The sequence below is a fragment of the Brassica napus genome, chromosome A5 (genome assembly GCF_020379485.1).
Source record: "Brassica napus cultivar Da-Ae chromosome A5, Da-Ae, whole genome shotgun sequence".
Taxonomy (NCBI): domain Eukaryota; kingdom Viridiplantae; phylum Streptophyta; class Magnoliopsida; order Brassicales; family Brassicaceae; genus Brassica; species Brassica napus.
In genome coordinates this window covers 22,167,043-22,189,151 of record NC_063438.1, presented here as the reverse complement: position 1 = coordinate 22,189,151, position 22,109 = coordinate 22,167,043, and the positions used below count along the sequence as shown (strand labels likewise).

General features: G+C 33.9%; 6 protein-coding genes across 6 annotated transcripts; 5 read left to right on the top strand and 1 right to left on the bottom strand.

Annotated features, from left to right (window-relative positions):
- Positions 1-1,106: 1,106 nt before the first annotated feature.
- Positions 1,107-5,466, top strand: LOC125608684 (putative F-box/LRR-repeat protein At3g18150). Its single transcript, XM_048779126.1, has 4 exons — positions 1,107-1,730; positions 1,840-2,010; positions 5,004-5,177; positions 5,266-5,466. Exons 1-4 carry the CDS (start codon positions 1,107-1,109, stop codon positions 5,464-5,466), a joined length of 1,170 nt encoding a protein of 389 aa, XP_048635083.1.
- Positions 5,467-7,448: 1,982 nt separating this feature from the next.
- On the top strand, positions 7,449-11,615 carry LOC125608983 (putative F-box/LRR-repeat protein At3g18150). The gene is made up of 2 exons (XM_048779668.1): positions 7,449-8,347; positions 8,533-11,615. The coding sequence occupies exons 1-2, from the start codon at positions 7,466-7,468 to the stop codon at positions 9,121-9,123; spliced, it is 1,473 nt and encodes a 490-aa protein (XP_048635625.1). The 5' UTR covers positions 7,449-7,465; the 3' UTR covers positions 9,124-11,615.
- On the top strand, positions 11,129-12,494 carry LOC125608981 (putative F-box/LRR-repeat protein At3g18150). Its single transcript, XM_048779666.1, has 4 exons — positions 11,129-11,388; positions 11,616-11,807; positions 11,852-12,227; positions 12,352-12,494. The coding sequence occupies exons 1-4, from the start codon at positions 11,129-11,131 to the stop codon at positions 12,472-12,474; spliced, it is 951 nt and encodes a 316-aa protein (XP_048635623.1). The 3' UTR covers positions 12,475-12,494.
- Positions 12,495-12,644: 150 nt separating this feature from the next.
- Positions 12,645-13,399, bottom strand: LOC125608982 (preprotein translocase subunit SCY2, chloroplastic-like). The gene is made up of 2 exons (XM_048779667.1): positions 13,072-13,399; positions 12,645-12,978 (listed from the first exon to the last, which is right to left on the bottom strand). The coding sequence occupies exons 1-2, from the start codon at positions 13,302-13,304 to the stop codon at positions 12,846-12,848; spliced, it is 366 nt and encodes a 121-aa protein (XP_048635624.1). The 5' UTR covers positions 13,305-13,399; the 3' UTR covers positions 12,645-12,845.
- A 3,118-nt stretch (positions 13,400-16,517) lies between these two features.
- Positions 16,518-18,512, top strand: LOC106436118 (pre-mRNA-splicing factor SPF27 homolog). The gene is made up of 6 exons (XM_013877075.3): positions 16,518-16,804; positions 17,154-17,332; positions 17,430-17,513; positions 17,874-17,943; positions 18,043-18,176; positions 18,266-18,512. The coding sequence occupies exons 1-6, from the start codon at positions 16,565-16,567 to the stop codon at positions 18,318-18,320; spliced, it is 762 nt and encodes a 253-aa protein (XP_013732529.2). The 5' UTR covers positions 16,518-16,564; the 3' UTR covers positions 18,321-18,512.
- Positions 18,513-18,593: 81 nt separating this feature from the next.
- On the top strand, positions 18,594-20,976 carry LOC111216078 (defensin-like protein 229). The gene is made up of 2 exons (XM_022720366.2): positions 18,594-18,835; positions 18,950-20,976. Exons 1-2 carry the CDS (start codon positions 18,769-18,771, stop codon positions 19,138-19,140), a joined length of 258 nt encoding a protein of 85 aa, XP_022576087.1. The 5' UTR covers positions 18,594-18,768; the 3' UTR covers positions 19,141-20,976.
- Positions 20,977-22,109: the final 1,133 nt, after the last annotated feature.

Here is a 22,109-nt window from a genome sequence, read left to right as displayed (position 1 = left end):
TTTAGTTAGCTTGAATCGTGATAAATATTCTTTATCAAGTATTCTAATAAAACTACATTACAATACTATTAAAAAATCTGTGAGATAATATGAGGTTATCTGAGATTGAGAATTACTATATTAACGGTTTTAGAGAACCCTATCTAAGCTAATAAAGCTTCTAATAGACTTCTCTCTCCTCTCTCTAAAAGAGAGGAAGTTCTCTCTATCTTCCTTGTTAACAAAATTAAATCTTTCACAAGGAATAGAGAGAAAGAGAGAGATTTTATTTTTGATATGTATATTTTGGAACTGCCGTTTTCACGTACCGAAAGGCTTTGATCGATAGTTATCTTTCGCTAGGCAAATCTTAATTCCGGTTAGCGGATCTCTACTTCGCTTTGGCGATTTTTGGTGTGGGTTTTCAATTCTCAATCTGAGGTTCTGGGTTTTCATGTTTTATTATGATTGGGATTGAAAAATAAATCTTTTCCTTCTCTTTCGCTGGGCTAAAATTCATCCCGTTGATGCTTGAGTTTGATTCTTATCTTCTTTGCCGGGAGCACAGATCCCTTTTCTATGAGGCTTGTTATCTCTTAATTATTAGGAGTTTATAAGTCAACAATAGTGGAGCATCTCATATGGAAAGGACGATGGTGATGTAGGACATGTATGATTGAATTTAAGAAAGATTCAGAAGAATTGGCATCTTCTATGAAGATGGTCCAATAAAGGGTCTTCCTCTTAATTCAATTAATGTTCCTCTGTTTAAAGTCACCGGCGGTTGTATGAGTATCAAGCCTCAAGCAACGGTTATTAGCGAAAGTTTTAAATATGAGGAGTACAGTATCCAGGCGAATTTGAGGATTAAAGATGGGAACATGAAGCTCTGTCGTCGGAAGCTGCAGGATCTTCACCGGCGGTGAACCGAAGGATCAAGACTTGCATGTTTCAGTTATGCCACGTGGATGATAGATAGTTCGCTGATCTACACGTGTATCATATGTAATCGTGTTAAGCGGTAAAATTGTACTCTTTATATTTAATAAAATATGAAGTTGACAAAAAAAAAAAAGAGAACCCTATCTATAAAATCTGTGCCCTAAGAATATACGTGGCAAGTGAAGATGGCCGACGACAGAAGGATCAAAGCAGCTGTAGACTTGATTAGCAATTTACCAGATGAGATCCTCCAACAGATACTCTGCTTTATTCCGATCAAAGTAGCCATCAAAACATCCCTCTTGTCTAAACGATGGAGGCATGTATGGTGCGATATACCTTCTCTCACATTAGATGTGGATTCACTGACTGCCGCTTCCGTTACCGAAACCCTAACTCACTATACAGCTCCCAAGACGAAGATTTTTTTCCTCAAAGCCACCAAGAGGGAGGACATTCCCCACATCGATCAGTGGATCAAGTGCGCCATGTCACACAATGTTGAGAATCTGTCCCTCGATTTCCCTCGTCCTTATTATGAAGAGTATAAGCCGTTCCTGGATTTAGGTAATTCTTTTTGTGAAGGTTATAAGCTTCCAGGTTTCTTCTACAACAGTTCTTCTTTCAAGCAACTCAACATTAAGTTAAGCTTGTTCGGTACAATGGTTTCCAAGTGCTCGGTATCTTGGACATCCTTGCAGAAGTTATCCTTGAGTCGTTTTAGACTCTCTGATGAATCCATGGCCAAGATTCTATCCGGTTGTCCTGTTCTCGAAAATTTAACGTTGTATCACATCCGTGAACTAAAGGTTCTCGATCTCAGAAAATCCCTACGAAGTAAAACGTAACGGGTGGGTTCAGGGGCTAACGCAGATTGTGGCACCACATGTCCATTGTCTCAAATTGTTAAACTCTCAGTTGCCATGTACTTTGGTTGATGTCTCTTCTTTAACCGAAGCTAAACTGGACATTTGTCATGTCTCAATGAACCCTCACTTAACGGCTGATTTTCTTCAAGTCATGGCGCTAAAGATGTTAGAAAAGTTCCAGAACGCAGAGAAGCTTTCCTTTGGGGGAAACTTTATTCTGGTATTAAAGTTTTTGGCTCATATTATTACATTCTCTAATGCCTCAAAAGCGCAATTGGGTTCACGGTCACTGTTTTTTAGATATGGATTTTAATGTTCACTAGGATAAGACCCGCGCCTTGCGCGGGATTAAGTTATTATTTTTATTATATTTTAGAGAATGAAACAATAGTTTGGCTTCATTTGGATTAGGGGTGTTCAATCCGGATATCCGGTTGGTTTCGGTTCGGTTCGATTTTTTTCGGTATTTCGGTTAGTAAAATATAACTACTATTCTAAATCCATATTTACTCTGACTTTAGTCTTTCACATATTTTTGAAAGATTTGAACTGGACGACTAAATTGATCAGTCAATCTTGTTGTTTTAAATCATTAGTATTTATATATATATATATATATATATATATATTATTTAGTTTGAATATTTATTAAATAAAAATTCATATACGTTATATTTTATGATCATTTCTAACTTATTATAACAAAAAAATAATCTATTGATCAAAAAAATTTCAGAGTGGAATATTCAAATTTCTAATAATATATAGACGTTTTGAAAAATTCAAAATATAACATATAAGAAAAAATATAAATGTTTTTATTATATATTTAATGTATTTTTTAATATCTTTCAATAATATAAAATTTTTTAAAAAAAACTAAGATACCAAAATTGTTATCAAATATTTATTATTCATAATAATTAATTTTCATATATACGTTAATCATATTAGGTAATTTCGTAGCTTCTAATTAAGAAAAGTGCAAAAACAAATTTGGTAGATTATTTATCAATTCGATAGTTAGTTTAATAAAAAATATAATGTAAGTTAAGATGGTCCAACCTATTTTTTAAGAATAGTATATTTTATATACTCATTTATTAAATGAGAATTTATAATCATACAGTTCTATGATCATTCATATCATTTTATAACAGACCAGTTTTTCCATTGATTTATTTCGGAATTTAAAAGGGTTTTATCTTTCCATTCATAATGAAAGATTCCTTGTTCTTGAAAAAATCTTTTATTTGATTCTTAACAAAAAAGGATCTTATGTATATGTTATATTCAAAAAAAGACTTTAATTTAGAAAAGTTACTAACTTGAATTTGTGATAATTTGTAAAATACATATGCTTGTGATAAAGAGCATAAGTCATAACTAATTTTTTTTTTTTTTGATATGATCTTTTTTATAGTCGAAATAAAATAATTTATTGGAACCCTGTTTTTATTTATTTTTGTTTCTAACTGGTCAGGAGCCCTTTTACCGTGGAAAATTATCCAGTTACCTCAAGGGGAGTTAGTAGGGGAGGTCCTGCGGAAAAATAGCTCGACGCCAGGATGATGAAAAGCTTAACACCTCTCATTCTTATTACTTTTTGGTCTAAAGATGAAATTATTAATGATAGTTTGTTATTTTTGCCAATTTTTGCAATAATAGCTTGTAATCATCGATAACAAAATTTTCAATGTGAAATCTGTAATAAGTTTACAATTTATAAATGTTTTTGAAAATTCATTGAAAGTTTTAATATTAAAATATTTATGTAATCTTATGGTATATATTATAATCTATATATATATATATGTGTGTTATTATTAAATGATATTTTTTACTCATATGGTTTTAAAATCAGGTGTATCTTCTTATAATATTAAATAAAAGTTCATATTAATACAATTTTATGATCATTTGTAACTTATTATGACAAAAAAATAATCTATTGATCACAAAATTTTCAGAGTGGGGATCTTCAAATTTCTAATAATTTATAGACGTTTTGAAAAATTCAAAATATAACATATAAGAAAAAATATAAATGTTTTTATTATATATTTAATGTGATTTTTAAATATCTTTTAATAATATAAAATTAAAAAAAAGAACTAAGATACAAAAATTGTTATCAAATATTTATTATTCATAATAATTAATTTTCACATATACGTTAATCATATTAGGTAATTTCGTACTTTTTATTTAAGGAAAGTGCAAAACATTTTTTGGTACGTTATTTATCAATTCGATAGTAAGTTTTATAAAAAGTGTAATATAAGTTAAGATGGACCAACCTATTTTTCTAAAAATAGTATATTTTGTATAGTTATTTATTAAATAAGAATTTATAATCATACGGTTCTATGATGATTCATATCGTTTTATAACAAAATATTTAAATCATCGATAACAAAATTTTCAATCTGAAATCTTTAATAAGTTTATAATTTATAAATGTTCTTGAAAATTCATTGAAAGTTTTAATATTAAAATATTTATGTAATCTTGTGGTATATAGTGTTTAATCTATATATATATTTATTTTATTATTAAATGATATTTTTTACTCATATGGTCTTAAAATCATGTGTATCTTCTTATAATAAAAATGTTAAACCATTGATCATTAATTTTTAACATAATAATTTTAATAGTTTTAGTCATTTATTGTCGTTTTTAAAAATTCAAAATATAACATATACGAAAAAATCTAAATTTTATTTTTATAGCAAATTTGATTGTTTAATTTATTTTAATAATATAAAATTAAACAAAAATGATGGAGGAGATATAAATTGTTGTCAAATCTTTATTATTAAAATCATTAATTGTCATATATATATATTAGTCATTTATGGTAATTCCGTAGGTTTTATTTAAGGAAAGAAAATATCATATCATATCATTATATCATATAGTTTGACCAACTTATGTATCTAACAACATATAAAAATCGAATGTGGACCTACTTATTTTTCAATTGAATGTAATTGACTACCTAATTGAATGCCACCTATGCATTGGGGCCTCTTTTAATTAATACAAAATTGAGGTTACATTTTTTCAAATGTTCCTCAATTAATATATAAGGGATTAATTAGAAGTTGGTTTTCTATAGGTTTGATTAAGAACGTTTGAAAAAGTCTATCTCATAAGCTCGTTACTAATCAGTATTTACTATCCTTTTTTTTGGGTTCTTTCTATTAGATTTTATCTCTTGCTGAGATTCGTGGTGTTCCTTTCCCGATGCTCAAGGTCAAATCATTGATTCTTGATACAGTGATCTGTCAGTATGTTATTCCTGGTGTAGAAAGGTTGTTACAAAACTCACCTGATCTAGAGAAGCTAATAGTACGTGGAAGGAATTACAACACCATACCGGTATATTCATCTTCAACCTCTTTTTCTAGCTATCATTGAGTTCAAATATATTCAAGAACCATTTTGTATCTTATTTATGTTTGTACAGGAGGAGCATGTTGACATATACTTGAAATTAAAAACTTTGAACCCGGATCAATGCTGGAGATCAAAAGATGGTTTCGCTTGGAATAAGTCTTGTTGGAATGTACAACCAAAGCAAGTGGCTTCATTCGTGGAACTTGTGCTTATAAACACAGAGAAATCACTCAAGCTGGTCGTACTGTTGGATGAACGTCCTTACCTTTAAGTTTAAAATTGAAGATCTGGTTGCAACACTTCCTCACAACAACAATGTCACCATTTTGCTCTCCACCAATAAGCCGATGACATCAGAGGAGTGGTAATACATAGGGGTTAAAGTCTTTGAGTGTCATATGAACATTTGTTTTTAATTTATATTTTTAATAATTGGTGTACTTTATTTAATATTTTACATGGAGTCAATTGAAACACAATAGAAGAAGACCTTGAGTTGTTCGCACAAAAAATCTTCAGGCCATATAAATACTCTTTTTAAGAGCATATAAATAAAAAATTGCTTTGGTTTCTTTAACCATAGCTCTTGTGAATAAGTTAGTGTAACCGTCGTTTATATGACAAATAGAAAAGCATTAGAGGAAGCGGAATTATGGTTCCATGTAAATGCAGTGGAGGATGGAGGAACCGAAAACCGAGTCCCTGAGCGTGAACGTTATGTGTGGATAGGTCCTCCTCCTGGGTTTACTAAGTGTAATGTGGCTTCGTCATGGATAGAAGCTCTGCCAACTAAGTGGTTTGCCATAGCCGGCACATGCAGGCTGAACTGATAGGATTCCCGTTGGGCAGTCGAGAGCATGGTAAATATAAAGGTGAAGCATATATATCACCTTTGAAGTGTCATCAACCTTGATCAGGGAGGCCAGCACATGTCCAGGGAACTTTCCTCAGTACTGCAATATAATAACATTGACGTAGGATTGAGAACTTCACTGCAGAAGATTGCATCCTCTGTTACGAGAGATAAACGCTATGGATCATAATTTGCCCGGCATGGTCCTCGTTGGCTACAACCAACACTGGAACGAACACGAACCTGATTTAGAGAAGCTAACAGTTATACGTGCAAACTAAGACTGTTTCAACACTATGCCGGTATATTCACCATAGCAACCTCTTTTTCTAGCTATTATCAAAAGTTCAAATAAATCCAACAACTGCTTTTTATTATTTTTTTCTATTGTACAGGAGAAAGTATATAGCTTCACAAATACTTTACAAGGCTTTAATCTGAATACACGCTGGAGATCAAAAAATGGAGCCTCTTGGAGTTAATGCTGTGTTTTTGCAAAATCAAAGCATGTAGTAGTGGAACTTATGCTTAAAAATACAAAGAATCTAGACAAGATGGTTGTACTGTTGGATTGAAGACGTGGTGGTTCCTCGCAACAAAAATGTCAACGTTGTGCTCTCTGCACCACCAAGTTGATGGCATATCAGAGGAGTGGTGAATCATAGGGGTTAAAGTATTGAGACCTTTATTGAACGTTTCTTTTAATTCACTTTTTTTTAATTATCTTACATCGAGCAATGAAAACACAGTAGAGAATATTTTGGTTTGTTCACACAAAAGTTTCAGGGCATATATATGTTTAGTTCTTTAGAGTATATCAAAATCAGACGTGGATCAGTTATAGAATATTGCTAGATTTAGCGAGGGATGACATTTTTATTATCATAAGCAATCGTTTCAATATACAATTGGTTTACCTGTGGAATATGATCACTAATTGAGTGAGACTAGATAGACTTTGGCAAGTGGTTTATGATATTTGTTCAGAATGAAAAAGAGGTTCGTTATTTTGCAATAAAAAGGTGTAAAGAGGCTAAAACGTAGTGGCGTGGTCGGACAATGGCAGCTGTTAAAGGAATGGTAACCGAAGACATTACTTATGTTGTGGTTGTTCTTTCTATCCGAGTTTTGCTCAAGTAGTTTTGATGTCTCTTTAGATTTTTTTTTTTTTGGAGCAACCCTTTAATTTTATCTTATCAACTCGCTCAGAGTGTTTTGCTAATCTATTGGCAAGTTTTTAAAAGTGTTGGTGTCAGGAGTTGGTCTTATTATCAATATCATCGTTTATTTTCCTAACAGTAGCTATTGCTGTTTTTCGGTCATAATATTTTGGAAACTACTGTATATAACGTTTTTTTTAAGTCCTATATATATATAAATAAAATCTGAGCCCTAAGAATATACGTCGCAAGTGAAGATGGCCAACGATAGAAGGATCAAATCAGCTGTAGACTTGATTAGCAATTTACCAGATGTGATCCTACAGCACATACTCTGCTCTATTCCGATCGAATTGGCCATCACAACATCCCTCTTGTCTAGACGTTGGAGGCATGTATGGCGCGAGATACCTTCTCTCTCCTTTAATGCCGATACACTGACCGCAGCTTCTGTAAACGAAACCCTGACTCGCTACACAGCTCCCAATACGAAGAGTTTTCACCTCACTATAACACCCTATCCTGAGAACATACCCTACATCGACAGGTTGATCAAGTTCGCCGTGTCACACAACGTTGAGAATCTGTCCCTCAATTTCTCTAGTCATTATTATGTAAAGCTTCCAGATTTCTTTTGCAACAGTTCTTCTGTCAAGCAACTCAACATTGATATAGGATTTTCTCATATGATTGTTCCCGAATATTGCACTGTGTCTTGGACATCCTTGCAGAAGTTATCCTTGAGTTGTTGTGGACTCTCTGATGAATCCATGGCTAGTATTCTATCCGGTTGTCCGGTCCTTGAAAACTTAACATTGCATAACTGTGTTGAGCTAAAGGTTCTTGATCTTAGCAAATCACTACGTCTGAGAACATTAGATGTAAAGTGTACCATGACGGATTGGGGGTCAAGGCAAATTGTGGCACCACACATCCACTGTCTCAGATTGTTAAGCTCTCAGCCATCATCACCTACTTTGGTTAATGTTGATTCTCTAACCGAAGCTAAACTGGAAATTCTCTTCTCAGTGAACCGTTACTTCACGTTCAAGGCCGATTTTTTTCAAACCATGGTGCTAAAGATGCTAGAAAAGTTACAGAACGCAGAGAAGCTTACGTTTGGGGGAAACTTTATTCAGGTATATATATGTTTTTGGTCATATTTTGCATTCTCTGATGCCTAAAAGCATTTGATTTCATCATGGATTAGCACTGTTCATTTGAAGTTGATTATATATAGGTTTGATTAATAAAAGTTTGAAATAGTCTATGTCATAAGCTCGTTACTAATCAATCTTCACTATCTTTTTGGTCGTTCTATTAGATTTTATCTCTTGCTGAGATTCGTGGTGTTCCTTTCCCGATGCTCAAGGTCAAAGCATTGGCTCTTCATACAAAGATCTCTCACTATGTTATTCCTGGTATGGAAAGACTGTTACAAAACTCTCCTGATTTAGAGAAGCTAACAGTACGTGCAAGGAATTTCAACACCTTACTGGTATATTCAATTATTCTTTTTTTTTTATATTCAATTATTCATCATCAACCTCTTTTTCTAGCTACTATCGAGTTGAAATATATCCAACAACTGATTTTGTATATTTTTTCTATTGTACAGGAGAAGCATCTTGACAAATACATGGAAATAAAAGGCTTTAATCTGAACACATGCTGGAGATCAAAAGATGGAGCCTCTTGGAACAAGTGTGGTGTGTATGCAAAATCAAAGCATGTGACTTCATTAGTGGAACTTATTCTTAAAAATACAAAGAAACTAGACAAGGTGGTGGTCCTGTTGGATGAACTTTACCTTAAGTTTAAAATTAAAGACGTTGTGGTTCCATCACTTCCTGGCTACAAAAATGTCAACGTTGTGCTCTCCACTACCAAGTTGATGGCATTAGAGAAGTGGTGAAATGAATCATAGGGGGTTGAAGTCTTGAGTTTTATTGAACGTTTGCTTTTACTTTCTGTTTCCAATAACTGGTGTACTTATTTAAAACATGTTACATCGAATCTGTTGAAACACACAGTAGAAGAACTGATTCACACAAAATATATAGGCCGTAATAAATCGCAGGCCATCTTCATCTATTTTTTTGTTTAATCTGTTTTTGTGTTCAAGAACTCCAAAATAGAAACAAACATAAACGTTTTTGGTATATCTTTTGATCATAACTCCAAATATCTTGTACATATATAGTTTCCTTGCGTCTCGTCATACCCATTCCAAATTAGTGATCTTACCAGTCCAGCGAGTACCTTGCTTCTGATCCTCCAGTTCGGCTTCGGCACTGGTTTCAAATGCTCCTGCAGCCTGCACTGCATTAGCTCTCATGGTCATTCCTCCACGACCTCGTCCTCCTCTGCAACCACCTCTTCCAGCTTGTCGCTTTTGTTCTCCCCACCACTCGGGATACTCCTTTTGCACACCGTACAGAACTTGTTTTTCTCTTCTTTTCCAGATCCGCTTCTTCACATCAAAAGCAGTCTTTGCACCTCGTTGTTCTCTTCCTCTAATCACGGTGTTGACCCGTTCAACAGATTTTATCTTGGAGTAAACCTGGTTCATCGAAGGCATCGGGTCAGTGCTGATGATTGAGGCACGAACATAACAGCTCCGTACACGTCTTCATCCAGCCCCAATAGGAACTGATGAAACTTGTCTTCATCTCGCTTCTTCTCCAAATCAACGGAGATATTGCAAGTGCACCCCCCACACTTACACATCACTGTCTTGTCATAGTTGGTCAAATCATCTTCGTCATTTTTCCGAAGCACTCAATCACACTTGCACCTCCTTGTCTGAGACATGCCAACTCTGCTTTTATCTCTTATACACATTTTTATACAAGAAAACAGAACATTCTCGATCTTCTCCATACTATAGCCTTCCTTTTTTTCTATTTATGAGTACTAATCTTCATATATAGCCTGTACTTTTTACAAAGGCTACTACAACAAGTGAACTTGAAGACTTTTACATAGCACGATGAAACATTTGGTTGCAATTTTCTTTAAAAATCATATATAAGTTTTAAGCTCTCAAATGTTTTTTATTAAAGTTTATCTTAAAGTATTGATTGGTTTTCTAAATAATAAGACCGGCACTGAATGTATTTCCGCAATCTAGTGGCGGCCGTCATGGTTTGTGTTTTCTATGTCTCTCCCTCAGTATTAGAATTGCCTCAGAGTGCTTTACTGCCAAATTTCATTATGTCAGTAGCTTAGTTTTAAAAAATAAGATTTATCTATTTAATAAAAACTACATTACAATATTAATATAAAATCTCTGAGATAATATGGGGTTTTCCATGGTAAAGGAGAATCAAGGTTCGCAACTAACTCATCTTCTTCGCAACAAGAGGATCAAGCTGCTTCACGTAACTCTTTCACTACTTTATCCACATTAGTAGATTCATAGTCTACAATTATGGAGGTTTCTTCATCAAACATTATCAACAATGAGGTTTAAGATACTATAATTGTTGATCCCACGACACCATAAGCTAGTGCATTTGAGAGTCCTTCTTGTTTCACAGTGCTAGGGAGTGTGATTGAAGTTGAGACAGAGCCATCTAGCTCTCTTAGCTTGACAAGAGGTGGGAGGGAGACAAAGCCTCCTATCAAATACCAAGACATATGGAACAGAAGACAGTTCGAGGGAGAGGAAAACATGGCCGACGTGGCCGTGTTTCTTATCATTAGCTATTGTCTTTTATTGCATTGTTGGTTGTCTAATCTCTACTTTTGTTGTTTCATAGGTTTGAGATTCACTCTTTCATGAAAAACTTTTCCCAACTATAAGACTCTTGTCTTATTTTGTAATAGTTTATGTTTTTCAAGATTAAGAAATACTATGAGATTATATATAACGTTTTCAGAAAACCCTATATATAAAAGCTGTGCTCTAAGAATATATGTCGCAAAGGAAAATGGCCGACCACAGGAAAATCGAAGGAGCAGTAGACTCGATAAGCAATTTACCAGATGTGATCCTCCAACACATACTCTGCTATATTCCGACCAAATTAGCAATCAGTACTTCCCTCTTGTCTAGACGATGGAGGCATGTATGGTGCGATATACCTTCTCTCTCCTTATACGTGAATACACTGACTGCAGCTTCGGTAAACGAAACCCTAACTCGCTACACAGCTCCCAACCAGTGGCGGACCCAGGATTCACTTTAACCTGGGTCAAACATGTAACCAAAAAAAAAATTGTGAAAAATGTTTGGTGTCAGAGGGAGTTGAACCCAAGTTTTAGGGGTGTCAAAGTGCAATTTAAACCAAAAATGCTAGAGAATTTTCAATGTTTCTACCTACAATTTAATATTTATCATATTTAAGGTGTGACACACTATTGGTCTGAGTAGGTCCGCCTCTGCTCCCAACATGAAGAGTTTTCACACTATACTGAGAATATACCCTACATCAACCTGTGGATCAAGTGCGCCATGTCACACAACGTTGAGAATCTGTCCCTCCAAATCTGGAATCAATATTATGAGTACAAGCTTCCAGATTTCTTCTGCAACAGTTCTTCTTTAAGCAACTCAACATCTCTGCTCATACAATTGTTCCTCTCGAGTGCAATGTGTCTTGGACATCCTTGCAAACGTTATCCTTGAGTAGTTTTAGACTCTCTAATGAATCCATGGCCAAGATTCTATCCGGTTGTCCGGTTCTCAAAAAGCTAAAGTTGTATTACTGCTGTAAACTAAAGGTTCTTGATCTCAGCAAATCCCTAAGCCTGAGAACGTTAGAAGTAAATAGCGTGAAGGTTGCGGGGCCGACGCAGATTGTGGCACCAAACATCCATTGTCTCAGATTGTTTAACTCTCAGTTATCATATCCTTTACCTGATGTCGCTTCTCTAACCGAAGCTGAGCTGGAAATTTGCTTTGTCTCAATGGACTCTCAGTTCGAGGCTGATTTTCTCCAAGTCTGGGTGCTAGAGATGCTAGAAAAGTTACAGAATGCAGATAAGCTTAATTTTGGGAGAAACTTTGTTCAGGTATACAAGTTGGTTGCCTAAATATGGATTAGTTGAATTTCAATAGTTCTAAGAACGTCTAAAAAGTCTAAAAGCTCTGTACTAATAAATATTCATAATCTTTTTTTTTGGTTCTTTCTATTAGATTTTATCAATTGCTGAGATTCGTGGTGCTCATTTCCCCTTACTCAAGGTCAAAGCAATGACTCTTGATACAAAGATCTTTCAGTATGTTATTCCTGGCATAGAAAGACTGTTACAAAGATAAGGAGAATGAGATAAGAAGACTTGGTGAATACAATGCTTGGTGAATAAAAATTTATAGAGCAAGAGAGAAGAAGACTTGGTGAATGTGACTTCAATAAAACTTCTAAAGTAAGAGAGAAGAAGACTCAGATATTTTTGATCGAGAGGAGTGTTTTAAATCTTGTGACTTGAATAAGTTTATATAGAGTAAGAGAGAAGACTCAAAACCAACTTGTGACTTGAATAAAATTCGTGTGACTTGCATATACAATCCCATCTCGTGTCACAAACATACAAAACCAAAACCATCTTGTGACACAAACATGCATAACTAATCATGTTTAATTTTCATAGAAGATTGAAGCTCAGACTGAGAAAAAAAAAGAGTAACACTCACAATGTCAAAGATGTTGAAGAGAAACACAAAAACGCATAGACTGAGTAGTAAACCCATGGCGGTGCCCCAACTGTGCTTTCAGGGTTTAATATCTCCTTCACGTGTAACAAGAACGGTGAACCCACAATGCTAAAAAACAATAAAATCATCTTATTAGACAACCTTAAGATGGTAAATACACCAAACGAAGCAATAATGTTTCAAACATAACGGGTTCTTTACCTTGCAAGAATGCTGCGAAATGCCAAGAGGTAAGTGGTTGTAAGAACAGGCTGCATCCCTGCTGGGTTAATGTTAAAAGGTATGTATGGCTCTACCTCTGTTATTGGAGAACCTTCTCTGCTCTTAAAATTCAGTTCCTTGCAAACGCACCTCCATGGAGTGAGCAACCAAAGACTGTATAGGTTTACTGGCAGATGGAGAACGCAGATCCCATATAAGAAGGTACTGATCATCTCCAACGGATCCAAACAGGTGTTCGTGACTCATATGCCATGCAACATCTTCCACCACGCCTTCATGAGCCTTAAATTAAACAACTTATCAGTACGGTAAACACATGAATCACACTTAATATCTATCTATATACTTTACAATTGCTTCTCCACGAATCAAAGCATTACTTTAAAGATCTGCTGAGCATCAATGACCTTATTTTTAGGAGTAGCGTTAATATCCCACAAACAGATCTGAGCGTCATCAGATCCACTAAGCAAATGCCCCGCCTTGAACTTACTACAAGAAAAGCCATACCCATCAGAGCTGTGACCTCTCAGCCTCAAATCAAGGTTACAAGCTCATCAAGCGGTGGCTTAAACGGATGCTTGCTGTAATCAAACACATACACCTCCGCGTTAACCGTCTTGGTAGCAATCACAAAAGGGTTCTGAGGTATGTACCGAGCTCGGTTCACCTCCCCTTCGTGGTTTATCTGCTGAATAATTTGCACCTACACACAAAGTAATCGACTTTAAATATTCATTCAACTCAATGGAACAAAGTAATTGACTTTAATATTCATTCAACTCAGCGGAACTCTAAAACTCAATAAAGATCGAACCTTTCCGGTGGCGCAGCCAAACCCACCAAACTCGGACCGTTCGTCGTCGTACTGACGAGCTTTGCTCTCGGTGTCCTCGTCGGTGCTGGGTGTCGATCCTTCTTCTCACAGAGAATACGGAGGAGACGTCGACTCAACCGAGAGAGTCGTCGTCCGTCGTCCGTCGTCTATATCGATCCTTTGCATGTGACGGAGTAAACGAGAAGACACGAAACGGCGACAAGAGAAAAGAAAGAAAGAAAAAAAAAATTATGTGGAGTTGACAAGTGGTTCAAAACCCACTCTTAAAATCGGTAACCAAAGTACCCCATTAAGGATCGATAACTGCCATTTAATTTTCTTTGGATTTAATTAAATCACCATTTTCCCTTAAGGACCTCTTTAAAAACCACCGACAATCATGGTCTTATTTAGAGAAGCTAAGATTAGGTGCATGGGCTAGTAACACCATGTCGGTAAGTTAACCGTTAACCTCTTCTTTTCCCGCTATCATCGAGTTCGAATATATCCATGAACCACTTTTTTATATTCTATTATACAGGTGGAGTTTCTTGACATTTACATGAAATTCGAAGGCTTTAATCTGAAAGAATGCTGGATATCAAAAGATGGAGTCTCTTGGAACAAGCACTGTTGTGGATTTAAAATCAATGCATGTGGCTTCATTTGTGGAACTTCTGCTTAACAACAGAGATAAATTAGACAAGATGGCCGAACTGTTGGATGAACTTCACCTTAAGTTTAAAGGCGAAGACGTGGTTCCACCACTTTCACACAACAACAATGTCACCATTGTGTTCTCCTCCACTAACAAGCCGATGACATCAGAGGAGTCAACATTTCGTGTTACTCCTTCATTGTTTAATCTTTGATTTATTTTGTTTACTTCCTTTCCCTCTTAATAAACCTTGCTTCTTAAAGCCACAAATCATGCATTAGAACCGTTGCTTACGTTGTTATGGAACAAAGAGGGAATGATAGTGGCATTGCGTACGTCTCCCGAAATTTTAAGAAAAATTTACCTATATATAGTCCCTCAATGCTTCTTAAAATAGATAAAGCATTGCGTACGTCCCCCAAAATTTTTATTAAATTTTCAAAGTATAAGTGATATTTGTTAATTTTGACCAAAAAAAAAAAAAAAAAGAGATATTTGTTAATAAATTTTATAAAAGAGATAATTATATTAATTGTCAATATTTTAATAATTGTTAATCTATTCTATTAAAACAGCAGATTGACCAATTGATAAAAGTTGTGTTCAATTATGTATTCCTATTATTTAGGGGTAATTTTTATAACTGCATCATTTATTACTTTTTTATATAACCAACTTTTATTTACGGGTCATTTTTTTGTAACTGCACCACTTATTATTTCTTTATATAACCATGATTTTGTTTATAACTTCCATTTGATTCTCTCATTTCCGGACCCACTTATGTCAAAGTCTACGGTTTCATTCAGCAATAATCAGTCCTTTCTTTTTTCTGACATCATTTTTTTCTTTTTAATTATATTACACTGTTCTATATTCGAATTATAATTATTAGAGCAAATTATCATTTTAATCTATTATGGACCATATTAAATTAGGACCCATATGAACACCATTAACACAGTCCCAATAATAATACTAATATCAACATAGTTAATGAATGTTAAGGTATATATTAGCCTATTTAAATCATATACTGTTTTTTTAACAATCGTATATTAAAATTTAAATCTATTTTATTAAATTAGAATCATGCCAATTTATAAGTGTTATGTCCAACTAATTATTCCCATGTTTTACTCTTTCAAAAATGAAATATAATTCTTTATTTTATGTAACTAAATATAATATTCTGGTTTCAGAGTTAAAAAACTTAACTCTCTATTAATTTACAAAGCACATAATGTTAAAATAAGATTTAATAGGGTTTAACTGGATTTTTAATAGAAATAGAAAATTTATATAAACTCATTTAGCTTAACAGAGTTTAAATAAGTTATTTAATTAAGAACATTTATTAAATGTGATTTTACTTAAAGTTATTGAAGACCATATTAACCATATATATAGATATATAACATAATATATTAGAATTTATCTTTTTCAAACACTTTTCAAATATTTTGTTCAGTTTTCGGTGCAGGTTGAATTTCATATTGGTTTTCGGATATAACATTTTTTAAGGAAAGTTTAAGTATATAGGTCTAATAGAGTATGAGACTTTAATTTTCAGATCTTTTTAAGTACGGATATTTTTGACTATTATGTTAGGTAATTAATAAAAAAATATAATATATTGCAAACTTTATAATTTTTTTTTAAAAAAATCTGAAATGCATATAGTATGTGAATAGTTATGCAGTTTGACATATTTAATGTAGTTACCAAAAATTATATTCAATTAAATCAACATTTAATATAAATACGATTACAAAAAATAACATAAATATAAAAGTGTTATTTCTCAAAAACGTTAAAACAAAAATATACCCGCCCTTTCAAGGGCGGGTCAAAATCTAGTAACTTTTTTTAAACTGATGACGGGCCTTGAGGCCCAATGGAAACGGGTCGGGTCCAAGAAACTATATTATATTTTTCTTCACGTGGGTTTTTTCCTCTCTCTCTCGACACTTTCAGGCTGTGCAATCGAGACGGTAATGGCGACGAACAATGGAGACGTTTTGATGCTGGAGGCGGCGCCGGAGGCTACGAAACCCTGGGCGAGCGCGGCGAACGCAGAAGTTATCGATGCGCTTCCTTATATAGACGATGACTACGGCAATCCACTGATTAAGGCTGAGGTCGACCGCTTGGTGGAGGAAGAGATGCGTCGGAGCTCTAAGAAGCCTGCTGACTTCCTCAAGGATCTTCCTCCTCTTCCCAAGTTCGATTTCGAGGTCAATTTCACTCTGTATCCTTATGTATCGATTTGCTTGTTGATGAATTTTGTTGGAATTAGGGTTTGTTGTGGATTAGGGTTTTACTTCCTTTGTTATGTTAGGGTGCTTGCTCACGAGTGTAGGTAGTTTCTATAAGTTTCAATTAGTTTTTAGTTTCTGGGTTTTTGAATCAACTAAGAATCTCACGATTTGTTGGAACCTCATGAACAACAGGTTACTATATTTGATTTTATCTATATAGCTTTTTCTTGAAAATGTAAGAACTGTTTGTAGGTAAAATGGGCGAACTTGTTAAGTCAATGTCTCATGTGTTGATTGTTTTTGTTGCTCTTTACACGAATATCAGAACTGTCCAGTTCTAGGCAAAGAGTATGAGCGTGTTCGAGCCGGGAAGCCTCCAGTGCGGATCGATTTCGAGTCCCGGTATAAGCATGAATTGCCGCCTGCTAGTAAGAAAAATGATGATGCTGCTTGGAAGCAGTATCTTCACAAGACTCAACGTTCATTGCAACAGAAGATGATCGAGTAAGCACAACTTGTTAATGCTTTTTATCACTGATGTGTTATCCTCTTCTAAGTTCTGACTTCTGACAAGTTGTTACATACTCCATTCCTCTCACAGGCTTGAAAATTTGGAAATGATGTCAAAACAAGGGCCTGAGCTTTGGAGACAGAACAACCATCGGCTAGAAGTATTCTTGACCAGGTTTGTTTTCAAATCTAAGTGTAAAGCAGCATTAATTGAATTTCCATTTTGTTACATTGGAACTTTGTGTGATTTAAAGTGTTCAAGCTCTTTAGTTGATGGGCTGGTGTATTTATTCTGTGGAAGCGTTCTTGATAACTTCGCTGTCGATTTCATTGCATTAAATGCTTCTTTGGCTTTTGCCCATGAGACTTGCTTTGTGTTTTTCTTGATTTGCTTTCTCTGTGAGAACTTCTTCTTTCTTATGAAACATAAGAAACTCTTGGGACATCACTCTTTTTCTCTTACATAATTACTGGCTTTGAACTTAAACACACCGAGGTTGATCTCGACACACTACTTGGTCTCTAATTTTTTCAGAATGCAAAGACTAGCTCAGGAGCAGAACGAAGAGATTGAAAAAGTTAATCGTGAGAGAAAGTATCATCAGGTGATAATACTATTGAATTATTTATTCACACATTTTCTACATAGCAGTCTTCTCTTTGTGTTACTGCTAATCTGAAACTTTGGTATGTGGTCATATCAGCAAACCACAGCGTACGAGCTAAACGCTCTATCTCAAGAATGGAGACAACTCTGTGTCAAGAACATGGAGATTCAGTCTGCGTGTGCTGTGCTTGAGACACAAATCGATTTGTTGAAAAGGGAAGCTTCTGAAAGGTGAAGACAGTTTTGTTGTTACCTCTCTGCATCCCTCAAGGGTTGGTATTGTAAGCACAAAACTAAAAACTCTTGTGGTTGAGTTTCAGGGGATGGAACTTAGAAGAGAAACTAGAGAGTGTCAAACCGCTTCAATCGCAGTGAGGCAACCGCCCGAGCAATCCATCTATATCATGTCTCAGCTATAATTTTGATTGTTTGTTTTTCAAATATTATTTATAGTATAAGAGAATGATTTTATCAGAAACATACTACAGTATTAGCCTATTAGGTGAATGACTGTCTCTCTCTATGTAATAACATATTAGATTTTTTTTAAAAAAATTATTAAACATCTTTATATTCTTTTTCATCTTCATTTTTTTTTCCTAAGTTCTCTCTCAAACCTTGACTAAAAAAAAAAAAGTTCCCTCTGACACCATAAAAGTTCCTCCTAGTTTAGTGTAAATATCTATTTTTAACGTGTGCAGTTATCTATAAAGAAAACTAGCGACTAGCGTGCATGTATGTTTATTACAAAAGCCAAACAATCAAGAAGTTCCTGCACGTAACAAAGAGAATATATTTTCTTAATCATTGTTTTTGTTGAATCATGAAGTTTACCACATTGATCATGGTTTCTTTTCTTCTCGTGTTCTTCATTCTCAACGATGTGAATGGTGCGTGATATGTTATTTTTTTCTTTTGATTCTGACTGGTTATTACGAGACAACGAAAAAGGATCTGATATACAATTGAACTTTTTTATATTTATTGGTGATACGAAATAACAGAGGTGAATGCGAAGGTGTGCATAAAATCAAAAAACTACGATGAGAACTGTGGCTGGGATGGAAACAAGACTTGCATAAGACGATTTAAGAAAATTAACAAGCACCCTACTTCTTGCGAGTGTACCCATGAAAACCCTAACGTGAACAGCAAAAGTATCTGCAAATGTAAATTTCCAAAGTCTCCCTGCTAAGATTCCATGTAGTTTTATAAACCAGTATCTCCTTGTTACTATACGTACGAGAAATGAATAGACGTAAAAAGTCGTTGTATTAACATGGCAGATAAAGTTAGCAGTACTCGTTTAACGTATTTTAAAATATATTTTTGTTACTCTTATCTCCATGTAAAATCAGTAGAGGGTGGGTGGTTGGGATGTAACCAAGTGAATTTAGCTTTAGTTTCTATATATAATCATAAAATTTACTTATCATGTTTTATGTAGTTTTTAAAGGTAAAGCCAAAGTATTAAGAAACAACTAGATTTTGACCCGCGCTTTGAAAGCGCGGGTTTTTCTTTGGATTATATACAAAATTTGTGAATTAATATTTTGAAAATGTTGTAAATTATTATGTTACAAAATTATATGATGTCAAAAAAATAATTTATTTAAATTATATAATTCATGAATTAATTTATTTAAGATTTTGTTGTTCAAATATATGTACACTATTATATAACTCTCTCTTAGGTATGAACATTTTACCAAACCTGTAAGTTGTTAAAATGCTTTGATGAAAACACTAATTTGTTATATTTTTGTGATGAAAACACTGACTCATTTAAATAATAGATATCTAATATATGGTTCATTAAAGTCTTGTTATATGAGGTATAATGTTGGTTTATAATAATTTCATACCATCATTCGATACAAACATATTATATAAACATTACTAATAGAACAATGGTTCATACAAAACCTACGTACATATTTAAAAGACTATAGGTCGACAGTTTAGATTATAATATTTAAAGTCAATAAACAGTAATATGTTTTATTTAAATGTAGGAGATTTTTATTTGGTTGATATAAAATAGGTTGGTTATAAGATTTAGTTATATATAATAGGTTGGACTAAAAAATGAAAGAGTCCAAACAACCTTTATAAGTAGATTTATTAAGACTGATTCTCTTTTAATAGAATAGATTGTATTTCTTTTCCAAAGAAAAAAATATTATTGTAAGAATCTCTTTTCCTTTTTACAATTTTATCATTTAATTTATACAGATACATTAGTTACACTTACATTAAAAAATTCTATAAGCTAAGTTATACATTAGAGTATTCTTGTAGAGCCATAGTTCTTATAAAGACTTTTTGGTTAATTCTACACCTTTAGATAGTTTATGTGGTTTATACTAAATTTTTAAACAACTGTAATATTTTTTAATACTTTCCGATTAATTATGTTTAATTAATTTTTATTTTCGGATACTACTTTGAATTTTGGTTTGAATTGAATAATATCCGATATTCAAAATTACCTACTCTCAATCCACATTTGGATTCTGGTTTAATAACAGACTAACTATAACTTTAAGATTTTAAAAATCGTGGCCCATGCCTCACGTTGTTTAAGGGGTATGGACATATTAGAAAACCACAGCGTACGAGCTCAACGCTCTATTTCAAGAATGGAGACAGCTCTGTGTCAAGAATATATATGGAGATTCAGTTTGTATGTGCTGTGCTTGAGACACAAGTTGAAATGGGAAGCTGCTGAAAGGTGAAGAAAATTTTGTTATTACCTCTTTGTATCACTCCAGAGTTGTATATTGTAAGTACAAAACTGAAACTCTTGTGATTGAGTTTCAAGGGATGGAAATTAGAAGAGAAACTAGAGTGTCGTAAGCCACCGCTTCAATCGCAGTGAGGCAACCTCCCGTGCTTGCATTTACTGACTTATTTAAGCATGCCTGTTCTATGAATCCATATTAATAAGTTTCGTCTCAAACATCATTATCATGTGATCTCTAAGCTTTGCTTAGTGTACTTTTTCCAGTTGAGCTACGACACTTGGTCAATATTACTTATCATATTAGAGAACATTTCTTTAGAAACATACAGTTTTAGATGAATGAGTGTTTATAACATTTGAGAATTGTTTATTTTCACATAATTCCATTTTTTTCTTCCTAAGTTCTCTCTGAAACCACATTTATCTTCCTATATAACGAAACGTTCCTCCTAATTCAGTGTAAATATCTATTTTAACGTGTGCAATTATCTATAAAGAAACTAGCATGCATATATGTGTATTACAAAAGCCAAACATACAATAAGTTCCTGCGTGTAACAAAGAGAGTATTGGTCTTAATCATTTTTGTTGTACCATGAAGTCTACCACATTGATCATGGTTTCTTGTGTTCTCATGTTCTTCATTCTCAACCATGTGAAAGGTACGTGATATGTTAATCTTTTTTTTTTCATTTTTGACTAGTTAATCACGCACAATCAATTGCTTATTGAACTTTATTATTTACAACTTATTATTTTTCTGATTAAAGATACATTTTTCTGGTAAAAATAAATAATAGAAGTGAACGGGAAGGTGTGCACAAAAAGACAAGTCTTCGAAAAGAATTGTGGTGAGAATGGAAACAGGACTTGCATAAGAGGATTTAATGATATTAAAAAGTACCCCTTCTCTTGCGAGGTGAGAATGGAAACAGGACTTGCATAAGAGGATTTAATGATATTAAAAAGTACCCCTTCTCTTGCGAGTGTAGCCTTGAAGTACCAACCGAAAGCAGACGTGTCTACATATGTAAATTTCCAAAGTCTCCCTGCTAACATTTCATATAGTTTAATAACTAGTATCTCTTTGTTACTATGCATAAGAGAAATAATTAAGTACACGTAACAATTCGTTGTATTAACATGGCAGATAAAATTAATCTTGTTGGTTTAGTGTATTTTGAACTAGTTTTGTGTTTACTTTATTTTCATGTAGAATCAATGCAATTTATAATTCAATAAGTTCGATTATCTCGATGAAAACTTTATATGTGCTTTCAATAATTCTTAAAAGTCGTGAGTCGTGCGACTCGTGCCTCGCGCTGTTGATCTGAGGCCACTGCCCTGGGGATTTTTTGTTTGATCCTTGTTACGGATTGGGTCTCAAGATCAATTTCGTGGCCATCATCAAAACTCTA

Bases quoted from the DNA above. Each gene is read 5' to 3' on its own strand.
- LOC111216078 (XM_022720366.2), top strand. From the start codon at position 18,769: ATGAAGTTTACCACATTGATCATGGTTTCTTTTCTTCTCGTGTTCTTC. The intron at 18,836-18,949 runs GTGCGTGATATG...ACGAAATAACAG, and splicing joins CATTCTCAACGATGTGAATG to AGGTGAATGCGAAGGTGTGC.
- LOC125608981 (XM_048779666.1), top strand. From the start codon at position 11,129: ATGTCGCAAAGGAAAATGGCCGACCACAGGAAAATCGAAGGAGCAGTA. The intron at 11,389-11,615 runs GGATTCACTTTA...ACATGAAGAGTT, and splicing joins CCCAACCAGTGGCGGACCCA to TTCACACTATACTGAGAATA. The intron at 11,808-11,851 runs GTGTCTTGGACA...GAGTAGTTTTAG, and splicing joins TTGTTCCTCTCGAGTGCAAT to ACTCTCTAATGAATCCATGG.
- LOC125608983 (XM_048779668.1), top strand. From the start codon at position 7,466: ATGGCCAACGATAGAAGGATCAAATCAGCTGTAGACTTGATTAGCAAT. The intron at 8,348-8,532 runs GTATATATATGT...TCGTTCTATTAG, and splicing joins TTGGGGGAAACTTTATTCAG to ATTTTATCTCTTGCTGAGAT.
- LOC125608684 (XM_048779126.1), top strand. From the start codon at position 1,107: ATGGCCGACGACAGAAGGATCAAAGCAGCTGTAGACTTGATTAGCAAT. The intron at 2,011-5,003 runs GTATTAAAGTTT...TCTTTCTATTAG, and splicing joins TTGGGGGAAACTTTATTCTG to ATTTTATCTCTTGCTGAGAT. The intron at 5,178-5,265 runs GTATATTCATCT...ATGTTTGTACAG, and splicing joins GGAATTACAACACCATACCG to GAGGAGCATGTTGACATATA.
- LOC106436118 (XM_013877075.3), top strand. From the start codon at position 16,565: ATGGCGACGAACAATGGAGACGTTTTGATGCTGGAGGCGGCGCCGGAG. The intron at 17,333-17,429 runs GTAAGCACAACT...TTCCTCTCACAG, and splicing joins TTGCAACAGAAGATGATCGA to GCTTGAAAATTTGGAAATGA. The intron at 17,514-17,873 runs GTTTGTTTTCAA...TAATTTTTTCAG, and splicing joins CTAGAAGTATTCTTGACCAG to AATGCAAAGACTAGCTCAGG.
- LOC125608982 (XM_048779667.1), bottom strand. From the start codon at position 13,304: ATGATCAGTACCTTCTTATATGGGATCTGCGTTCTCCATCTGCCAGTA. The intron at 12,979-13,071 runs GTAAAGAACCCG...ATTGTTTTTTAG, and splicing joins TTTCGCAGCATTCTTGCAAG to CATTGTGGGTTCACCGTTCT.